We start from the raw sequence: 20,748 nt of genomic DNA, 5'->3' as shown, positions 1-20,748 counted from the left end.
GTATTTTATTTGCCACTTCTCTGCCCATTTTCCTCATCTGTTAAAGTCCTCCTTAGACCATTAACCAGAGTCCTGCTCCTCATGGATCACTGCCAGTGGAATCTTGCTGTGTGTGCGGGCAGCCACATTTTCTAGTGCTGCGGTGACTACACTTCAACAGTGCTGCAGTGCAAGGAGGGACTGACCACTCTTCTCCTTGTGATCTTACCGAAGAAGGATGAGTCGTTGAGGCAAAATGCTTCTGATGAAGGGAAATGTCCGTGTCCCAACATGTTCACCTCTGACCTTATCCACTGCTTCATCCAGACACAGCCAATGACCACTGAGCCTCCCTGCAAGACACAGATGATAGAACACGTCACTGGGGGTGTCTTTCCTCTCAGGGAACATGGTAGGTTTACCATCAACAAGGTAGAGACAGGCACATTAGTTAGTGCATCCCAACAATCAGTCCTGGACCAACCAGATGAACACAAGAGGACACAAAGTTTTGACTTCATTACGAGCATTAGGAATGTCACAGATTACTTTACCATAGGGAAGATCCCTGTCCAGATACATCACAGGAACTGCTCTCTCCAAGACTACCACTAGGTCGTGATTGTAGTTCAGGCCATCACAACCCCCACCTCCCTTCCATCAACTGTGTATACATCTCCCACTGTTTGGGAAAGCTGCCAACATATGGCAGGACCCATCCCATCACTGTCACCTGCTCTCCCCCCTTTTCCATCAAGCAAAAGATGGAAAAGCCTGCAAGTAAATATTTTTGCTGGACGTCCTTCCTGGAACAGGAGAACGTCTGAGAAAGTACTTCATTTCAACCTGGACAAAGACTGAGATTTGAGTACAATTACAACTGAAACTCAGGGCCACAACTGAGTTCTAAGATGTTCTTTCTGTGGGTCTGAAACTATTATGTGGCAGGGAAGCAACGTTGACTGTTTCAACAGTAACTGCTGGAATAATTCCAAACCAGTTAACCAGGACTTTTCCACTGGTTACACTCAGGTTTAATGGATCCTTCCAGGTTTACCTCTGTATTGAAATATTATGCAAATTAGAATTGGAATTTATTGTCATGAACTAGTCACGGAATTTATTGTTTTGTGGGAGCATCATGAGGCAAACATTTATATAAACCATTTTACAAAATAAAAATAGTCCATGAAAAGCCAAAGTGAGGCATCGTCTTTGGTTCGTTGATCATTCAGGTATCTGATGCCAGTTGGGAAGAAGCTGTCCTTGTGCCTCTGGGAACTTTTGGGCTCCTGTACCTTTTCTCTTGATGGTAGCAGTGAAGAGGGCCTGGCCTGGGTGATGGGGGATGTAGTCGAGGTCACTCTGGGAGTGCTGCAAGGGTGCAGGAAGCAGCCCGTATGCCCTCGTCGATGTAGTGGAGGAAGAGTTGGCTTATGATGTTGGGGTAGGTTTAGAACAAAGCTGGCATGCAAATGGCTATGGCTACACTGTTGGGCTGAAGGAGACATTGAAAGAGAGGTTAGAGGGTGAGAACAAGTTCTGCCAGGGATGGTGGTAGGAGACTAGTCAAAAGGTTGGTCCAGGAAAAAGCAAAGGGCTTTGAGACCTTCCTTATGGGGGACAGAGTTTGACATCTATGGTGAAGATGAGATAGTGGGGAATCAAAAGTCATCAGTCCTGAAGTGTGTGGAAGGTATCCCAGACATCAGGGTGGTGGGGTGGGGGGGTACATTGAACAAGGGGAGAGGAGAAGTTAGGTATAAAGAGACGAGTTCGGTGGGGAAAGAGCATGGGTCTGCCAGGACAGTGCTGTGTGTAGATCTTGGGGAAGAGGCAGGAAGTGTGGGTTGGAGGCTGTGGAGGGGACATCTCCTATTTGGATGAGATTTGTGACAGTGTGCGAGGCAGTGGGCTGCTGTGGGTGTGTGTGTGGTCATGGGCTGGGGTAAGTACAATGGGGGTATCCAAGAAATGACATCTGTTCACCAGATCACAGGGGCCACAGCCATGTTGGTGACGTTGGGGTGCGTGCAGAGAGGGGAGTGCTGCACATTGGAGGGGGGGGGGTGCGAAAGGTGTGAAGTTTTGGTGGTTGATATTGTAGACAATTAGAGGTGAAAGGGCCTGAAGGGGATGTCCAAGGGGAAGGAAAGAGGTGCAGATGCATCAGTTGGGGTTGGGAACTTCTGACCAAGTGGGGAGGGGGAGAGGGATAAAGGGGTCAACATCACGGTGAGCCCAGAATCTGTTGTGACGCTTGCAGGGTGCAACTGGGGGGGGGGGGTTCTATGCCAAGGACAATGCTCTGCATCTGGAGGGTGGATGAGGAGGGAGGATCTCTGCATTGAGGACTTGGGGTTGGGGGGGGAAAAGGAGGTCACAATGGAGTGCTCTGAATCAGGGTGGGGAAGGCCAGGAGGGATGGCGAGGATCCAGTAGGGATTGGAGTTGAAGCCAAGCAAGGGATTAGAAGGGTATGGAGAAGAAGGGGGTTAGGGCTGAGGTGACCGAGAGGAAGAGGGGTCGCACGTGTGGGATAATGAGACCAGATGAACCAAAATGGCTGGGATGGGGGACATGGAAAAATTCCAGTGGGACCAATGGGGTGGATGGAAGCAAAGAAGGGATGTGTTGAGAGTGGGTGGTGGGGGCTGGGTGGGGAAGGGGAAAAATGGAGGGAGTGAAGGATCTCAGAAGAAGAAAGTGGGAACTTGTGACCTGAAACTGGATTTAAACTCTTTCAATCACCTCTATCTCCACTTATCTTTATTTTCTTGTTGCTACCAGGGATTCAGATAGATCTTGTTAAAAGGCTCCAATCAATTGGGCAATCGTCTACTTTACCTGGGAATCTACTCCTCATATCCACTGCAAGATTAGATATTGCTGCCACAGTGACTAAACAGCCACAGAAGGAAGAGGGAAATGCCAAAGCAATAACGTTCCTCAGTTATCATAAAACAGAAGCAGCTTCACAACAGACAATATCAGATTCCCGCTCATCACGGGTCAAGGGGATCTGGGAAAAAGTGCCTGGTGTTGGTGAGGCAAGGTCCATGTCCAGCTTGGTGCTGTTGGGGGGGGGAGGGTGAGGGGGGGAGATGAAGAGAGGAGCGGGGAGGTGAGGGAGATGAAGGGTGGAGCCAGGGGTCGAGAGAGGGGGAGATGAAGGGTGGAGCCAGGGGGCAAGAGAGGGGGAGATGAAGGGTGGAGCTAGGGGGCGAGAGAGGTGAGGGGCAACAGATTTGGGGGTGGGGCAGGTGAGCAATAAAAAACAAGGTTTGAAATTGAAACAAAATGTGATAGACCGGTTCTAATTTTTATAAAGCCTGGTGTAAACTGCAGCCCTGTGAACACCTGAGGAAAGGTCAAGGGTTGAAGTGGGTGCAGGACTGACCTGGAGCAATGAGAAAGTTCTGCTGTCTGGGAAGATTTTCGTACAACAATCAGCCAAATCAGAATCTGCTGGTCATTATGATCCTATCAGCCAAACTCTATCAATTCCCCTCTGACACCCTGCCCCTCCACCCTTTACATAAATTACAAGAAGCAATCTGCACCTCAATAGGATGTGGGCAGAGCACCTGGGGAACCCACAGGAGAAACGTGCAAACTCCATACAGACAGCCTGAGGTGGGGATCAAACCTGGATCACTGGAGTTGAGAGGCAATGGCTTGGCTCCCTGTGCTGCTATGCGGGCAGATCCCCTGTGAGGTTGCTCGTGTCAACGATTTGGAACAGCATCTCAACTTCAGACAGAATCGAGGCCAGTACCATTATGTGCCTTACGTGATTTTATTTATTTCTACAAAGATCCCCTCTCATTCTTCTGAATTCCAGTGGGCATCATAACAGGTGACTCAATCTCTACCCAAGGGAAGAACCCCCCCTCATGTCCGGAATCGTTCTGTGAACCTCCTCTGCACCACTTCCAAAGCCGTTTCTAAATATGATAGGCAAGCAGAAATTGTTGGAAATTTCCATCATTTCTTCAGTTGCAAAGAAGAGATCTGTTAACAGAAACATTGTGGGGTTGAAACAGTGAATGAGAAGTCTCAAAAGGAAAGATGAGACAGAGAGTCAACATCCCATGTAGGGAATCACAAAAACAAGTGGTTAAAGAAGCTTTTAAAAGGTCTGATGGGACAGTTAGAACACAGCGAGTGGCTGACGAGCTTATAGAATGTAGAACAGCATAGGAACAGGCCTTTCAGCCCATAATATCTGTGCTGACCATGATGCCAATTAAATTAAAACTCGGCTGCCTGCCAGAATTAGATGAGGAGGGTTCACATGATCCACATCCGTCTATACTCTGCAGATTCAGCGACCTATCTAGAGGTCTCTTGAGTCTGGAACATGCTGCCAGAGGAGGTGATGGAATCAGATACAAGCCACAGAAGGATACAGTCTTGATGTGGGCAAATGGGACCAGTATAGATGGCCACAACAGGCAGCATGGATGTGATAGGCTGAAGACCCGGTTTTAGTGCCTCCATGACATAGCTTTTCTCTCTCTAAATGCTCCCATTACCCCAGAAACCATTACAGGTAGTCCCCAACTTACGACCATTATGGGGATCAACGAATCAGTTGCCCGCACGCATAGAGTACTGAAGTCTGAAAGCAAGCTTCTTCATTAAATCTTTTTTTCATTGTATATTTGATGATAACAATTTAAAGCTTCTTGGATTTGTTGATCAACCTTGGCAAATCTTACCACATTCTGGTCCATGGTTACCTCGTGGCCATCTTGATTCCTGTGCACATGTGCGAGTCTTCGGTTGGCCCACACGAGCTTTCAATGGATTCGCGTATTGAGTTCAGTTGCGCAGAGTTAAGCGCGGTGACAATATTGAATTTGAGTCCATAACTCTTGCGCATACGCCAACCAAACTCCAAGGCACGAACCCACCATACAATCACCTACTGAAGACTGGCGCATTTGCACAGGAATCAAGATGACTGCACCTAGCCCTGGGACGCCAACTAACAAGTACGCACATTTTGGCTCTTACATGCCCCGTATGTAAGTTACAGTTTGTGAAATACAACATCAACTGCGTAAATTTTATTTTCAAAATTCAGTCGTATGTATGCATGGTCGTAAGTCACATAGGTTGACCAAGGAGATGATTGTGGACTTCTGGAGAAAGTCAGGGGAACACAATCCAGTCCTCATCGAGGGTCAAGAACTTCAAATTCCTGGGTGTCAACATCTCCAAGGATCTGTCCTGGAGCCTCCATGTCGATGCAATCACAAAGAAGGCTCACCAGTGGCTATACTTCGTGAGGTGTTTGAGGAGATTCGGTATGTCACCAAAGACTCTCAAAAGCCTCCACAGATGGACCAAGGAGAGCATTCTGGCTGGTTACATCACTGCCTGGAATGGAGGCACCAGCTCTCAGGACAAGAATAAACTCCAGAGGGTTGTTAACTTGGCGACATCACAGACACCAGACTTCACTCCATCGAGGACATCTACATGAGGCAGTATCTTAAAAAAGCAGCCTCTATCCTCAAAGACCCCCACCACCCAGGCCATGCCCTCTTCGCTCTGCTTCCATCAGAAAAAAAGGTACAGGAACCTGAAGACGAGCACTCAACGGCACAAGGACAACTTCTTCCCCTCCACCATCAGATTCCTGAACGATCAATGAACCAGAGACTCTGCCTTTCTTTTCATACATGATTATTTTTATTTTTTATAGTAATGTTTAAGATGGTTATAATATGAATGTTTTCATAATGATGTTGCCACAAAACACTGAATTTCATGACTTGCTCATGACAAAAATCCTGATTCTGCTGTCAGGGACTACCTGTACAATACATCCCCTCAGCAACTCTGGCCTAACACAATCTGACTAATCCCTGGCCATCCTCGTTGACACGTTGGCCAAGGTAGCGCACCAGCGCCTCTACTTTGTCAGAAGCCTGAAGAAATCTGGCATGTTCCTTAACAACTTCTACAGATGCTCTTTTTAAAATGCCCTGACAGGGAGCATCGCTGCTGGCCTTAGGAAATGTTCCACCTCCACTACACTTCCCACACTCTCACTTTACAGTATTCTGCCAGTTTTGTGGACACCATTTCTGATACCGGGTTTTAAATCCAAGAGCTGATACACGAGTTTAAAATTTTCCGGCTGCCAATGTGGACACAAATTATATAAATATCAGAACATAAAAATAATAGTAGGAACAGGCCATTCGGCCCTTCATTCTCAAACCATCATTCGATAAGCTAATGGCTGACCTTTTACCTCAGCCCCACTTTTCTGCAGGAAGTCCTGAAATCAGGACTGTGCGGGGATTGGGTCAGTCTGGATTTTTGTGTGGGCGTGGCAAGATGGCGTAGAGGGAAGACGTGTGGTTCCACCTTCCCCCAGTTCGACTTCTAAATACCCGACTTTAAAACTTGTAAAAGTAGTTAAAAATAGTATCTACAGATTTTAGAATAGTGAAGGATTGAAATGGCTGCAAACTTGAAAACATCAAAAGGTCAATTGCAAAAGAAACTACCTTACAGAAGTGTTGAAGAATCGAGACCTACCTATCAAGTTGAAGCCACGGAGTCATTGACTGGAGCTCCCAAGCCTCAGAGGACTCCTGTTCGGTTAAGTATTACGCCGGCGCCGATCGCACATCCGCAAGATGGCGCCGGTTCAGCGATGAGCTCGGCCAGTTCTGACTTGCGCACCCGTGAGTCCAGGCGCGCGGGCAGATCAGCCGAGCGAGGACAGAGCCGCGAGCCCACAACATTGCCTGGCACCTGCACGGTCAGTGGTTCTACCGGGCATGTGAATTATTGGATAAGGTGTGGGCTGTGGGGGAGCCCGAGCGATGGCGGGCTGATGAGATCGGTGTGCTGTCGTCGGGTGTCCAAACTCGCAGCCGCACTGGAAGAGGACCTACTGCATTTGAGGAGAAAGAGAGCTCAACTTTATTGGAATTTACACGGGAAGAAATGGGGACTGACATCAGAGAAGGTAGGCCTCAAAGGGAGGTGATGGAACTTGGACTGGATTCTGTGTTTACAATCTTGGAAGGGATTGCTCATCAAATGGAAAAAATGTCAATGCAGATGTCTACTCAGGTAAATCAAGGATTTATGGAAGTGAAAACCAAAGTGAATACTCTGTGTGAAGAAATGACTTTTATGAAGCAAGATATTAGTGTAGTTAAAAATGATGTTAGTAGATGCATAAAATCAGTGGATACCGTACAAGATCATTTTAAAAAGATTGAAGAAGCTTTTTTTGAATGTAAGAATCAAGTGGAGTGTAATAGAGAAAAAATGGAAGAAGTGGAGGATTCTTTCGTGGATTGGGGGATTCAGAAAAAGGAATTGTTGAAGAAGATTGGTTCATTAGAAAATCAAAGTCTGGATTTTCAGGTTTCTCAGGGAGAACTTTTAAAATAAAGAATAGATGAACAGGTGAATGTTGATGGATTATTCATTAGTAAATACAGCATACTTCATTTATTAAAATAAGCAGTTTGAAAGAAAAATAAAGGGGTTGCTTGTTTCCGCTATGCATCTGTGGCACGCACGCACACACAAATCACCATATCACCATATACAGCACAGAACAGGCCAGTTTGGCCCTACAAGTCCATGCCGGAACAAATCCCCACCCTCCTCGTCCCACTGACCAGCACCTGGTCCATACCCCTCCAATCCTCTCCCCTCCATGTAATTATCCAGTCTTTCCTTCAATGTAAATAACGTCCTTGCTTCAATCACCTCTGCTGGAAGCTTATTCCACATCCCAACCACCCTTTGCGTGAAGAAATTCCCCCTCATAATTTTCCCCCTGCAATCTCAAACCATAGCCTCTGGTTTGAATATCACCCACTCTTAATTAAATGATGCAGAAGTTTGTTGAACTCCAGGTCACTGAGGCTTGAGGGATGAATGATGGAAGTTTCCAGAATGCAATCTCACCAACAAGGTTGGAGTTAGGTGGGTCAGTGACAATCAGGAGAAGGAAAGGGAACAGGCTGTCAATGCAGGGCTCTCCTGTGGCTGTTCCCTTCAATAACATCCCATTTTGGATCATGTTGGAGGACAAACTGTCAGGGACAAGCCATGACTGTCAGGTCTCTGGAATAAAGCCTGGCCTTGTGGTCAAGATGAGAAGGAAGGGTGGGAAGAGGAAGGTTGAAAGCCCACTAAATTTTAAAAGTTTCAGAGTTTTTGGAAGTCCGAATTTCTGGACTTCTACTCTATTCCATTTCCCTTTGCATCCATATATAGAGCCACCCCTGTCAGGAACGCACTCCGCCTGAGGCTCCATGCCCTCTTGGGGAAAGAATTCCAAAGATTTCTCATCTCAGACCTGAATGGCCAGTCCCTTATTTTGAGTCGGTGGCCCTAGCCTTACAAACATCATCCCTGCATCCATCCAGTCAAGGATTTTTAGTCAATGAAATCACCTCTCACTCTATCAAACTGGAGAGTAGAAGCCCTATGTATTTAGCCCTCTGGCAGGACAACCCTCCTCCCTCCGAGAGTTCATCTGGTGAACCCTCCAGCCCAGACACATCGTTCCTGAGGTAGGAAGGCCAAGCCTGTTCACAATATTCCAGAGCATTAGCCCCATTTCAGAATTATTAATCTAAGGCACTGGTCCAGTAACCACCATGCTTCTGTCCCCATTGCTTGAAAAACAGCTCTTGACTTCAAGCTAACGATCTTACATAAAACAAGCAAAAATATTGGTGCAAGACTATGAGCATTTTTGCTGAACCTATACTCACTGATGTAGACCTCCTGGAGTCAGCAAGACTGTATATTCCACTCTTGAATAGAATGTAGTTATTAAAGGAGGTCCCTTCTGTAGATATTTTACATCTGAAGGGTTTCCACAGGTCCTTGTGTAATGGTCTGACTGTAGCCTCTTCTGTGCTCAAGGGTAAACATGAGGATTATTCATTAAACCATTCTCTCAAACATCTCATGCCTCTGGCTGTTCTTTGACGACACCAGGGCAGTGAGGTAGAGACTTCCAAAAGTAGCCATTCAGAAGAATTAATCAATCATTAAAAATTAGGAGAGAGGCAGGAAACAAAATACACGATTAAGGATATAAATGAGTGATTGATATGGGACAAGCCATTAAAACAAAGAACGAGCAGTGGAAATTAAATGATTAACTATGTAGTCAACTATTTGTTTGACAATGGATGGACATGACCCACACAAGGGTGCTTATAAAGTCCACGCATCCTGGACACAGCGTTGAACGAGAAATGTATCCATGATCAAATGCTCAGTGGTGGGTGAGGGTGAGGGGGGGGTGTCATAAGGCCTCCATTGAGAGTGGCTGGTCTACCCAGTCTATGCCTCTCATGTTATAAACTTCTATCAGGTTTGCCCTCTGAAACTCCAGAGCCAACAACTCAAGTTTGTCCAACCTCCTACAACTAACATTCCCTAATCCAGGAAACACCTAGTGAACTTTTCTTACACCCTCTCTAATTCTTCAGGAGTTTGTGGAGGTTTGGTATGACATCAGAAATCCTGACAAATTTCCACAGAGGTGTGTCGGAACATGTGCTGACCGGCTGCATCACGGTCTCGTACGAGGACACCAATACCCGAGTGTAAAGCCCTGCAACAGGTAATAGACTCAGCCCAGGACATCACAGGTAAAACCCTCCCCACCATTGAGAGCATCTACAGGGAACACTGCCGTCGGAGAGCAGCAGCAATTGTCAAAGACCCACATCACATGGCACACGCTCTGTTCTCACTGCTGCCATCAGGAAAGAAATATTGGTGCCACAAGACTCACACCACCAGGTTCAGAAACAGCTGCTTCCCCCTCCTCCTTCAGACTCCTCAATGATAAACTCAATCAGGGGCTAATTTAAGGACTTTTGAATAGTTTGTTACATGTTTATTTGTTTATATGTATACACTGTGTAGAGTTTTTTTTGAATTGCCAACAAGTGGGAATTCTGGCTCTCCCACAGGAAAAAAAGAATCTCAGGGTTGTATGTGATGTCACGCACGTACTCTGACAACAAATCTGAATCTAATGGGTGAGCAGAATGGAACCCAATTCTCCCAGTGGCCGAACCAGTTTTTATAGACCTGCAACAGGACTTCCAACTTTTATACTCAACACTCTGATAAAGCAAAGTTTGCTGCATGCAGTGAGACACTCCTTCCACTGCCACAGCTCTGGATATTCGAGCATCACGAACTGAACCTTTGCATTCCAGTCATAGAAACTAATGAAGAGCTGCCGATCACTCAGTGAGAACATGGCCGATCTGTGATCCCACAATATGCTTCACTATTCCCACCCTTCCAGCACTCTTGGTGGATACAAGTCTCCCAGATTTAGATTTAGATGATAAATTAACCATTGGGCGCACAGGTTGAAAGGATAGTTAAGGCTTATGGGACGCTGGACTTCATGAATGGGGGATTGAGTTCCAGAGTCAAGAGCTCATGTTGCAACTCTACAAATCTCTGGTGAGACCACACTTGGAGTCTTGTGTTCAGTTCTGGTCACCTCATTATAGGAAGGTTGTGGAAACTGTGGAGAGGGTGCAGAGAAGATTGACCAGGATGTTGCCTGGATTGGAAAACAAGTCATGAAGAAAGCTTTGGAGCATAGAAATATGAGAGGAGACTTGATAGAGGTCCACAAGATTACAAGAGGCATAGACACAGTGGACAGCCAGCACCTGTTTCCCAGGGTGGGAATAGTAAACACCAGAGGACGTATGTACAAAATGAAGGGAGGGAAGTTTAGGGGAGAAGTCAGGGTAAGTTTTTTTAAAAGTTGTGGGTGCCTGGAATGCCTTGCCAGGGGTGGAGGTAGAGGCTGGAACATTAGGGACTGTAAAGGTTAAAATCTTTGTTTTTGATTTGAAGTTAATCTTGTGCCTATTCCCTTTAAGAAATTAATGTTTGTAGTGTTACCATAATGATTAGGTGAGAATTTAGATGACATCACATGTCGTAATATCCAAGCAGATCAAGAGCTTGCATCTCAATCTTCAAAGAATTATGAACGAACGCGAGCTTGAGCTACTTTTCTTTGAATTTGTCCTAATTTCGTCCTATATCTGTTTAAAGTTGAATATTATCACATCATTATACAGGATGGTTTGTTTATTCATCGATATGAAAATCTCAGTGTGAAGTTATGCAAAATATTTATCCATTTTGTCAACAAATTAAAGCTACTTAAAGCTGCAGCTATAAAGTTTGGTTTATTGGATTAATAAGATAATAATTCGGAATATTTCCTTGAAGAATGACACTTCTGAAATTGGGAAATACTAGAACTTGGAAAGTATCGTCTTTAGCGACATTTAAGAGACTTTTACATAGGATGGAAGAGACTTGCAGGGTAGGCAGGGTTTAGTACTTTTTTTTAAAAAAAGAGCATATGGGTCAGGATAACATCAGAGACTGAAGGGCCTGTACTGTGCTGTAGTGATCCATGTTCTCCCCCTCACCGTCATACACCGGGGATATTTACAGGAACCACACATTTAACCCAACTCTGCCCACTACACTACTGTGATACCCTGGGGACTGAACTAGTTCCTCATGGCCTGCGACCCTGTATCCATTGCCAGGCCCAGGTTAAGAGTGCTGGCTAGTTCATGTCTGGTGACACCACACAAGCAACACTACAGATCCACTGGCGAAGGGAAGGTCCCTCTCAACTGCTGAGTGAAGTTCACACCAGCCTTCAGGTTCTGATCCTTTAGGGCAGCATGGTTAGTGTAGTGGTTAACACAGCACTCTTACAGCATCAACGACCCACGTTCAAATCCCGCGCTCTCTGTAAGAAGTTTGTATGTTCTTCCCGTGTCTGCGTGGGTTTTCTCCAGAGGGTCCGGTTTCTTCCCACATTCCAAAGACGTACGGGATTTGAAAGTTGCATGAGAGTATTTGGGTGTGTGGGCCCAAGGGCCTGTTATCGTGATCATTCTTGGAATTAAACATTTTAAAGGAAATTATCAGAGGTGAAACAGCATGACTCTTCGGCCCAGCAAGGCTGTGCTAACCATCAATCCTCCATTTACACTAATCTTCTTTCTACACTAACCCTGCCCTCTTCTCGCCACATTCTTAACCACTCCCCAAGATTCTCTCACCCTTCACCCATGCACTCGGGCAACCTATCCCACCAACCTGCACCTTCATGGGATGTGGGAGGAAGTCAGAACACCTGGAGGAAACCCACATGGTCAGAGGGAGAGCAAGCAAGCTCCATACAACCACCATCCAAGGTCAGCATTGAACCGGGGTCTCCGGAACCCTGAAGCAGCGGCTCTACCTGCTCAGCCACTGGGCCGCTGCCTCTTCACTGAGGGGTGACCTTGGCAGTGTGATCCAGAGTTAGTCTCGTTTACAATCCAAGATAGTGTTGTATGGTAAAGAAATTCTACAGTGCAAACAATGAATCAGCTAAACTAACAAATCCTCCTGTATAACCTTGACTTCACAAGCAGCCCAGGGCCTGAAGTGGAATTGCACATTCACAGTCATTACACCATCAAGAACACATCACTTGTTGGCTTTCTGCAGTCTACAATGTGCATTTACGTTCAAGATATAGGAGCCGAAGTAGGGCATTTGGCCCAGCGTCCGATCCTCCCTAAGGTTCCATCACAAGCTGATCCATTCTCCCAATCACCTGCCTTCTCCCCATAACCTTTGATACCCTGACTATTCAGATACCCATCAATCTCTGCCTTAAATACACCCAATGTCCCGGCCTCCACAGCTGCCCATAGCAGCAAATTCCACAGATTCATCACCCTCTGGCTGAAGAAATTACTCTGCATCTCCATTCTAAATGGACACCCTTCAATCCTGAAGTTGAGCCCTCTTGTCCTAGACTCTCCCACTGTGGGGAACAACTTTTCCACATCTACTCTGTTCAGGCCTTTCAACATTCAAAATGCTTCAATAAGGACCCCCTCATTCCTGAACTCCAAGAGTCATCCTACGTTCCTCATTTGCATGTAGCTAGCCAAAAGCTTGGGAGAGGGGAATGTATCTCTGAGCAAATGAACAAAGGTTTAGGGAAGGAATTCTGGGGCTCAAGGCAGAGGAAGCTGAAGGCACGGCCACCGATGGTGCAGGAATGGGAATTACAGATGATCAAGAGCCTTGTATTAGAGGAACAGAGATACAGGGTTGAGGGCTGGAGGAGATCACAGAGCCAGAGGAAGATTTCACTCTTGGCCACAAGCAAGGTGTAGATCAATGGGTCTTCCTCAAACCTCCTAGCCTCTGTTTAAGCTTTTGGCCAGCAGCGCAAATTTCTCTTATGTCAAAAACATACTTGTGGACATGTTATTTTCAAGAAGAGGGTTCAGAGAAGATTCACAAGAATGATTCCTGGAATGAAGGGATTAGAACCAGGAACATTTGATGGCTCTTGGACTGGACGCCTTGGAGTTCAGAAGAATGAGGGGTCCTCATTAGGGTTTTGAACGTTGAAAGGCCTGAACAGAGTAGATGTGGCAAAGTGGTTCCCCACGGTGGGAGAGTCCAGAACAAGAGGACACAACTTCAGGATTGAAGGGCATCTGCTTAGAACATAGATGCTGAGGAATTTCTCCAGCCAGAGGGAGGGAATCTGCAGAATTTGTTGCTACAGGCAGTTGTGGAGGCCAGTTCAATGGGTGTATTTAAAACAGAGATTGATCAATTTTTGATTAACCAGGGCATCAAAGATTATGGGGAGAAGGCCGGGCAGTGGGACTGAGTGGGAAAATAGATCAGCTCATGATTAAATAGCAGGGCAGACTCAACAGCTGAAGATCCATGGCCTCACCATTATGCTCCGAGTGATTGTGTATAAATATGTCTAAAGTAGCCTTTCTCTATGGGGGCCAAACGGACCCCTCGGAATGACAGCACATTTATATTTATGCAACCTCATGTGAGACAAATATTTTTTATGCAGTTGGTAGGAGAGAAATATGGAAGAAATCAACTAAATCTGACTGCTTCATGGAAACGAGCGCCATAACTTTAGAGGTCCAAGGGGCCCATAGCCAAAGATAAAGTGGAGTTTGGCTGGTCTGAAGGAACACTTAGCTCTGCAGACCTGGCAGGTGGGCAGACAACATTCATCAGGATTGAACCCTGGGCTTCAGGACAGATTGGCGAGGCTGGGACTTTACTTCCTGGAGAGTAGAAGGAAGAGGTGTGACCTTCCCAAGGATTTCAAAAACATGTCCATTTTTTTTCCAGGTAGAAGATTCTAGAGGACATAGGTTTGTGATGGGAGGGGAGAATAGGAAGAGGACCTGTGGAATATCCACTCCACACAGTGGGTGTGTGCCAGAGTGTTGAAAGGTGTACAATTACAACATTCAAAGGACACTTGAACAGATTTTTGGACAGGAAGGATTCAGAAGGATATGGAACAAATGCAGGGTATTGGGACTAGCCCAGAATGGCAACATGGTCAGCATGGGCATGTTGGGCTGAATGGCCTGCTCCATACTGTATGACTGTGACCAGGAAGCCATAGCACTGTTCATTGCCTGACAAGGAAAGCACAGGCATTGCAATCTGCTGATCTGCTTGACCTGTCTCATTGAGTCGTGGCCACCCTGTCTGCTTCCTCCATCACTGCCAGCTGTAACCCACCTACCTCACATTTAATTCAAAGGACCAGAACTAGGCCATTCAGCCCATCAAGTCTGCACCACCATTCGAATCATGGCTGAAGTATTTTTCCTATTCAATCCCATTCTTCCCATAACCTTTGACACCCTTGTTAATCAGGAACCTGGTGTCCTCCACCACAAACCCACCCAGCGACAGCATCCACATCTGTCTGTAGCAAAGAATTCCACAGATTCGCCCCCCTTTCTTCAACCCTCCATCCCGCTGACTGAAGAAACTTCTCACTGTTCTAAACTTTATTAATAATGATCACTGGCTGCATTTTATGGGCGAGTTTTTCACTGTCTCAGCCTCATGTTCTCTCAGCACTCTGGCTCCCCATCCCAGGATCTGCCTCAATCCCAAGATTCACACATCCACCCAATCTATTCAGTTCCATATCCTAAAATTCTTAGGCAAAACCACAAAATTACTGCATTAAACACGAAAGCGTTGGATTCTGATTCTTTGCTCTATATGAGACCCTTGCTGAACAAAGTTCAAAACCTGGTCTGAAATATAATCAGCAAAAATGTCAGGAAGCATATCTGTGGTTGTTAAGTAAATATCAAGTTGTAAATATGTATTTAGTGCAGGGCCAAGATCAGTTTGCTGCCCAAAGCATACTCACTTTTAATTTTCAGTTTATGAAGGTCAAGTGCAAGGCCAGTCAATACCTTCCAACACATCAGCAAGTTATATTCCAAGGGTGCTGCTGTGTCAAAGTGTCTTCAGGCAGCCTTCTGCTCTCAGTAACAAACACAAACTTGCATTTCTATAGCACCCCTCAGAGTGCTGTTGTGAAGTGTGCTCAGTGTTGTGAGGTCAGGAAGAGAGTGATCCATTGCGAGGGCAGTTAACCACTTGAAACACAGACATCAGTAAAAACACTACACTGGAGAAACTCAGCAGGTCAAACAGTGACCTTTATATTGCAAAGATAAAGATGCAGAACCAAAGTTTCAGGCTTGAGTCCTTCATCAAGGGAACAACCCCGAAACGTTGGTTCTGCATCTTTATCTTTGCAATATAAAGGACGCTGTTTGACCTGCTGAGTTTCTCCAGCATCGTGTTTCTACTTCAATCACGGTGTCTGCAGACTCGTGTCTTCCTATTGGGGAGCATCCGTGTTCTTTGAACAACTCCATGATGAAGAACTCCATCGGACCAGCCACACAAAGGCACCATTCCAAGGACAAGGAAGCAATGCTGAGATCACAAGTCTAGGGGTCTGGCCCTTTAACTTAGCATCAAACTCCCTGAGCTCACTTTGCAGGACTTCATCTCCCTTCCTACCTACATCATTGGACCTCCACATCTGGCAGCTCACCCTCCTGCTTGAGAATGCCTCAGTCTCTATCAGAGACCCTGGATCTGGGAGACAACACACCATTCAGGATTCTTGACGTTGTCCACAGAACCTCTTATCTGTCCCTCTATCGATTCCCCATCTCTGCAGCTTGCCTCTTCTCCCTTCTTAGCCACAGGGCCAGACTCTGGTAGGAGGCCCCACTATCCCCCTGCAGTGACTGCTTGTTCCTTTTTCCTCTCCTGACTGTCTTGCAGCTACCTTCCTTCTGCCTTCTCAGTGTGACTTTTAAAAAAATATATTTTTCACACTGAACCATATCAATCAAAATACACACAAACATTTCCCTCTTAAATATACACTGGCATTTTCTCCCCTTTTTTTCCCTGACTTTCCCTCCCCCTTCCCACTCCCCTCCAAACCCATTAAACATTCAACATTAATGATATATTAAACCCTTTAAACAATGTCATCACACAATGAAAATAAACAAGAAAATTGTGGCATCTACTTTTACCCACTGGGTCAGTTCATTTCGTCGTCTTCTCATTCTGTCATTTTAGGGGGTGGAGGTCCGGGGTAGGCCCTCCCTGTTGTGTTCCATGTACGGTTCCCAAATTTGTTCAAATACTGTGACTTTATTTGTTAAATTATATGTTATTTTTTCCAATGGAATACATTTATTCATTTCCATGTACCATTGCTGTATTCTCAGGCTCTCTTCTGATTTCCAAGTTGACATTATACATTTTTTTGCTTCAGCTGAGGCTATCATAATAAATCTTTTTTGCGCTTCATCCAGTTTGAGGCCTAATTCTTTACTTCTTATATTTCTTAGAAGAAAGATCTCTGGATTTTTTGGTATGTGGATTTTTGTGATTTTATTTAATATCTGATTTAGATCTTCCCAAAGCTTTTCCACTTTCTCACATGGCCAAATTGCATGTACTGTTGTTCCCGTTTCCTTCTTACAGTGAAAACATCTATCTGATACTGTTGGGTCCCATTATTTAACTTTTGAGGTGTGATATATAGCCTGTGTAACCAATTGTACTGTATCATGCGTAACCTTGTGTTTATTATATTCTTCATAGTTCCAGAACATAACTTTTCCCATGTTTCATTTTTTATCTTTATGTTTAAATCTTTTTCCCACTTTTGTTTGGGTTTATAGCTTATTTCATCATTTTCCTTCTCTTGCAGCTTGATTTACATGTTCGTTATAAATCTTTTTATATTTATTCTCACTTCCGATGAGAGTTTCTGATACTGAAGGGAAAAGATCAAAAAGTCCTGGCCCAAATGCAGAGATTAGTAGACATAATCGAACATTTTAAGACACAGTTTTCAGGAGGGAAGTTAGGGAATACTTCTTCAGACGGAGAACAGTGGGCATTGGAGACTCCCTTCCATTTGATCTAAAACAAAAAAACCCAACTCCAAATACAGTATTAAAACTAAGTTTACAAAACAGAGATAGGAATGAAGATCTTTTTTAAAAAATGCTCTTTTATTTTATGCAATATAAAACAAAAACAGGAATTTCCCAGAGAAAAGTCCCCGATAACTGATGAAGAGTAGATTGGAGGAACACAACTAACTACAGATTGAGAATCTCCAACAAGGCAAAGCTGTAAGTGCTGGAGAGGGAAGTGAGGAAGGAGGGGGTGGAAATAACCCGGCAATGTGAAAGCTCATGTCTTGGCTGGGTCAGCTTCTTAAACTGAAGTTGAAATAACAAAACCAAACAGGCCTCGCAAGGAATTCCCTTTTGACATTTCATTGTCTTTTTTGTTTGCAGCCTGTCATACTCCTGAAGGCCTGGCCACATAGATAAAACGATCAACAATGTTACCTTGGTTCAAAACAAAATGTAGGTTTGCATTTTTCATCATAAAAATGCAAAAAGGCATTATAACATCTCTGGAAATGTCATGTGGTTTAGCCATGGACCGCGGGAGAGGAGACAAGCTATGGAAAAAAATCTGACACTTTTCCTACACAACATCTGAGAAAATCTTAGATCTTAATGTTCAAATGGGAGTTAAATCCATCATTGTGCAATTAATAAACCAGCTTACATACAGAATCAACACCACCTCCTCACCCAAGAATGGACTTTTATGAAATATACCATTCATTCTGATTTTTAAAAATTCAAATGGAAAAAAATCCAAGACCACATTCAATTATTGGATTTTCAGATAAAAGCTGTAACGAACCATCCCAGTGCATGGGTGCACACAAAAGACTGTCAAAATTATCATTTACAAATGAACTCGGTTACACACCTGCTGGTTTGTTGTCTTTTTTTTGGGGGGGTGGGTTGAGTAGAGCAGTTGTGTGTACTCCTTTCAGTGATTGTTGCCCGTGGTTTGAAATAGAGCTCTGGTGTAGGCCAAGGGAAGGGTTTGGAGTCGGGCATCGGGAGCTCTGGTGACCCTCCCCTCGGCCTACACTGGAGTTCCTGACTCCGGCTCCGAACCCTCCCTTTGGCCTACTGCACATGCATACCGGATGAATATTGGGAGCTCCAGAGTAGACCAAGCGTTCGAGTGGCACCTGTTTTTGAACTATGAGTCCATGGGATCTGCGGCAGATCCCATGGACTAACAGTACAGTTCAAAAATATATGGTGCAGGTGGGCCGTGGGGTCAGGGGCAATGCCAGGCTGAAAAGGCGGGGGGAGCTGTCACTCCGCCTAGCTATGCCCATAACTGAGGGCCGAGGAGGAAGACTTGGGCACCTGGAACTTGGGGGGCACAGGTGGACCGGACAGGAGGCTGTGCCGATTCGGAGGTTCCAGTGGCACAGAAGACAGCAGGCATCAGAGGAGGGGGTGAGTCCACAGATTTTATAATCTTGACAGTGGAGCCTCTGTGTGTCTTTGCAAGGCAAACAAAGGAAAGATTTTTATGCATTCTGTACATGAGAATAACAACATCTTCATCTCTCTCAACTTGATCTTCTTGATGTGCATTTGGACACTCACAAAGTTATCAGTGAACTCAGGAGATTGCAGACACTGGAATCTGAAGCTAAACACAATTTGTTGGATAACTCAGTCGGTGGAGCTGCATTCGTGGGAGAGAGAGAATGGTCAAGGTTTCAAGCCAGGACATTTTATCAAGACTCAGTCGGAGTTCCCCCAGCAGATTGTGTTTATCAATGGACCCATGTCGCTTTACAGGAAAGAGCAAAATGTGAAAAGACTCTTTGTGACACATTTCACCGTGCGAGCACCACACCGTCCCATCAGACCAGCTTTGTCACGTTGAAGAACCCATACTGCCAGCAAGTAGGAAGCTCTTCCTGAAGTGACAGGTTTCCTTAAGGAAGCAGCCTGGATGTGGCAGGACAGGGGGGTGTAAGGGAATCTGTCTAGGATGGGAGAAATTGGTTTGAACATCTGCTTAATCATTGATGGTGCATTGCTTCATCACGCAGCCAGCTCAATCAGTGCTGAAATTCGACAGATATGAGTTGTGGAGAATTTAACCTTTGTCACAACTGGCAATATCAAACCTCCTGAAGTTACTGCCATGATGTTATTGAACAATCCTTGAAGCTTATCAATTTCCCTGGCATTCAGTGCTGATAAACATTGCTCAATTCTCCGAAAAGAGATCGGTTTTTTTCCATTGTTCTTGGTTGAGTTTGGTTTTATTCTCTGGTTTTGTTTCATTTGATTCACTCGGTAAAACTCACAGTGATTTATACTGAAATAGTAATGCAGTCCCCTTTGCTCATCACCCACTGGCTTCTGTTCGTGGCTCAACAGAGACTTCTAACACCTAGTTATTCCTCCGTTGTGAAGCTTGGCTTCTTCACCAGTCTATGACAGGACACACTGAGGGGCAGGGGACTGCCATTCAAGTCAAGTTTATTGTCATCTGATTGTACAAGTACAACCTGACCAAACAGTGTTCTCCAGTCCTCAGTGCAAAACATGCAGACGCACAACCAGACCTAACAGATACAGACACACAATACATATGCAGGACAAATATTTCATCTGTACAAATAAACACATACAAGAGTCTCGGATGGTTAATGTGAGCAGTTCCTTTAGTCGTTCAGTGGGAAGGACTAAACGAACTGCTCGTGGGAAGAAGCTGTTCCTCACCCTGGGGGTGCTGGCTCTGATCCTCCTGTATCCCTTCCCAGACCGAAGCAGCTGAAAGATGCTGTGTGCGGGGTGGAGAGGGTCCTCAATAATTTTGCACACCCTCTTCAGACAACAATCCCGGTAAATTACGTTGAATGGGGGGGGGGGGGGGGAGGGAGACTCCTGTGATCCTCTCTGACAATCTTATGATCCTGTGGATTGACCTCCAATCCATTTCTTTGAAGCAACCATACCATGCTGTAGCCAACCAGGACACTCTCAATAAAGCTCCTGTGGAAGGTTGACATGATGGTGGCCGGTAGCCTTGCCCACTTTTGTCTTCTCAAGAAATGCAGTCACTCACGAGTGAGGAGATGGTGACTCAGGTCCAAGTATGACAAAATGGTGATGGTAAAAACACGATGCTTGAGAAACTCAGTGTCCTTTATGTAGCAAAGGTAAATACATAGCCGACGTTTTGGGCTTGAGCCCTTTGTCAAGGTGTGGAAAAATGTCAGCAGGTGTCTGAACAAAAAGAGCAGGGAGAGGAGGAGTGGTTGCAAAGGCAGGAGGTGATAGATGGAGAAGGGAAGGAGGGGACAGCAGTGATCAAGGGGAGGAGGGATGACTGGGTGAATAGAGGGGAAAGGCAGGAGGAGAACTGGAAGGGGGAAGGAAA

At 45.3% G+C, this 20,748-nt stretch overlaps 1 protein-coding gene across 3 annotated transcripts in view; it reads right to left on the bottom strand.

Annotated features, from left to right (window-relative positions):
• nr1h4 (nuclear receptor subfamily 1, group H, member 4) overlaps nt 1-9,085 on the bottom strand; it is a 51,120-nt gene extending 42,035 nt beyond the window's left edge. For 2 of the 3 annotated variants that reach the window (XM_069904454.1, XM_069904457.1), the window contains exons 1-2: nt 8,751-9,085; nt 209-332 (exon numbers count right to left, since the gene is read on the bottom strand). In XM_069904454.1, coding sequence (XP_069760555.1) covers nt 209-302 — 94 coding nt within the window. In that variant the 5' untranslated portion in view covers nt 303-332; nt 8,751-9,085. Of the gene's footprint in view, nt 1-208; nt 333-6,540; nt 6,898-8,750 lie in introns of those variants that run through there. The other variant, XM_069904455.1, reaches the window with a different exon arrangement.
• Between the last annotated feature and the right edge of the window lie 11,663 nt (nt 9,086-20,748).

The sequence above is a fragment of the Narcine bancroftii genome, chromosome 11 (genome assembly GCF_036971445.1).
Source record: "Narcine bancroftii isolate sNarBan1 chromosome 11, sNarBan1.hap1, whole genome shotgun sequence".
Lineage (NCBI taxonomy): Eukaryota > Metazoa > Chordata > Chondrichthyes > Torpediniformes > Narcinidae > Narcine > Narcine bancroftii.
This window is presented reverse-complemented; position numbering and strand designations above follow the sequence as displayed.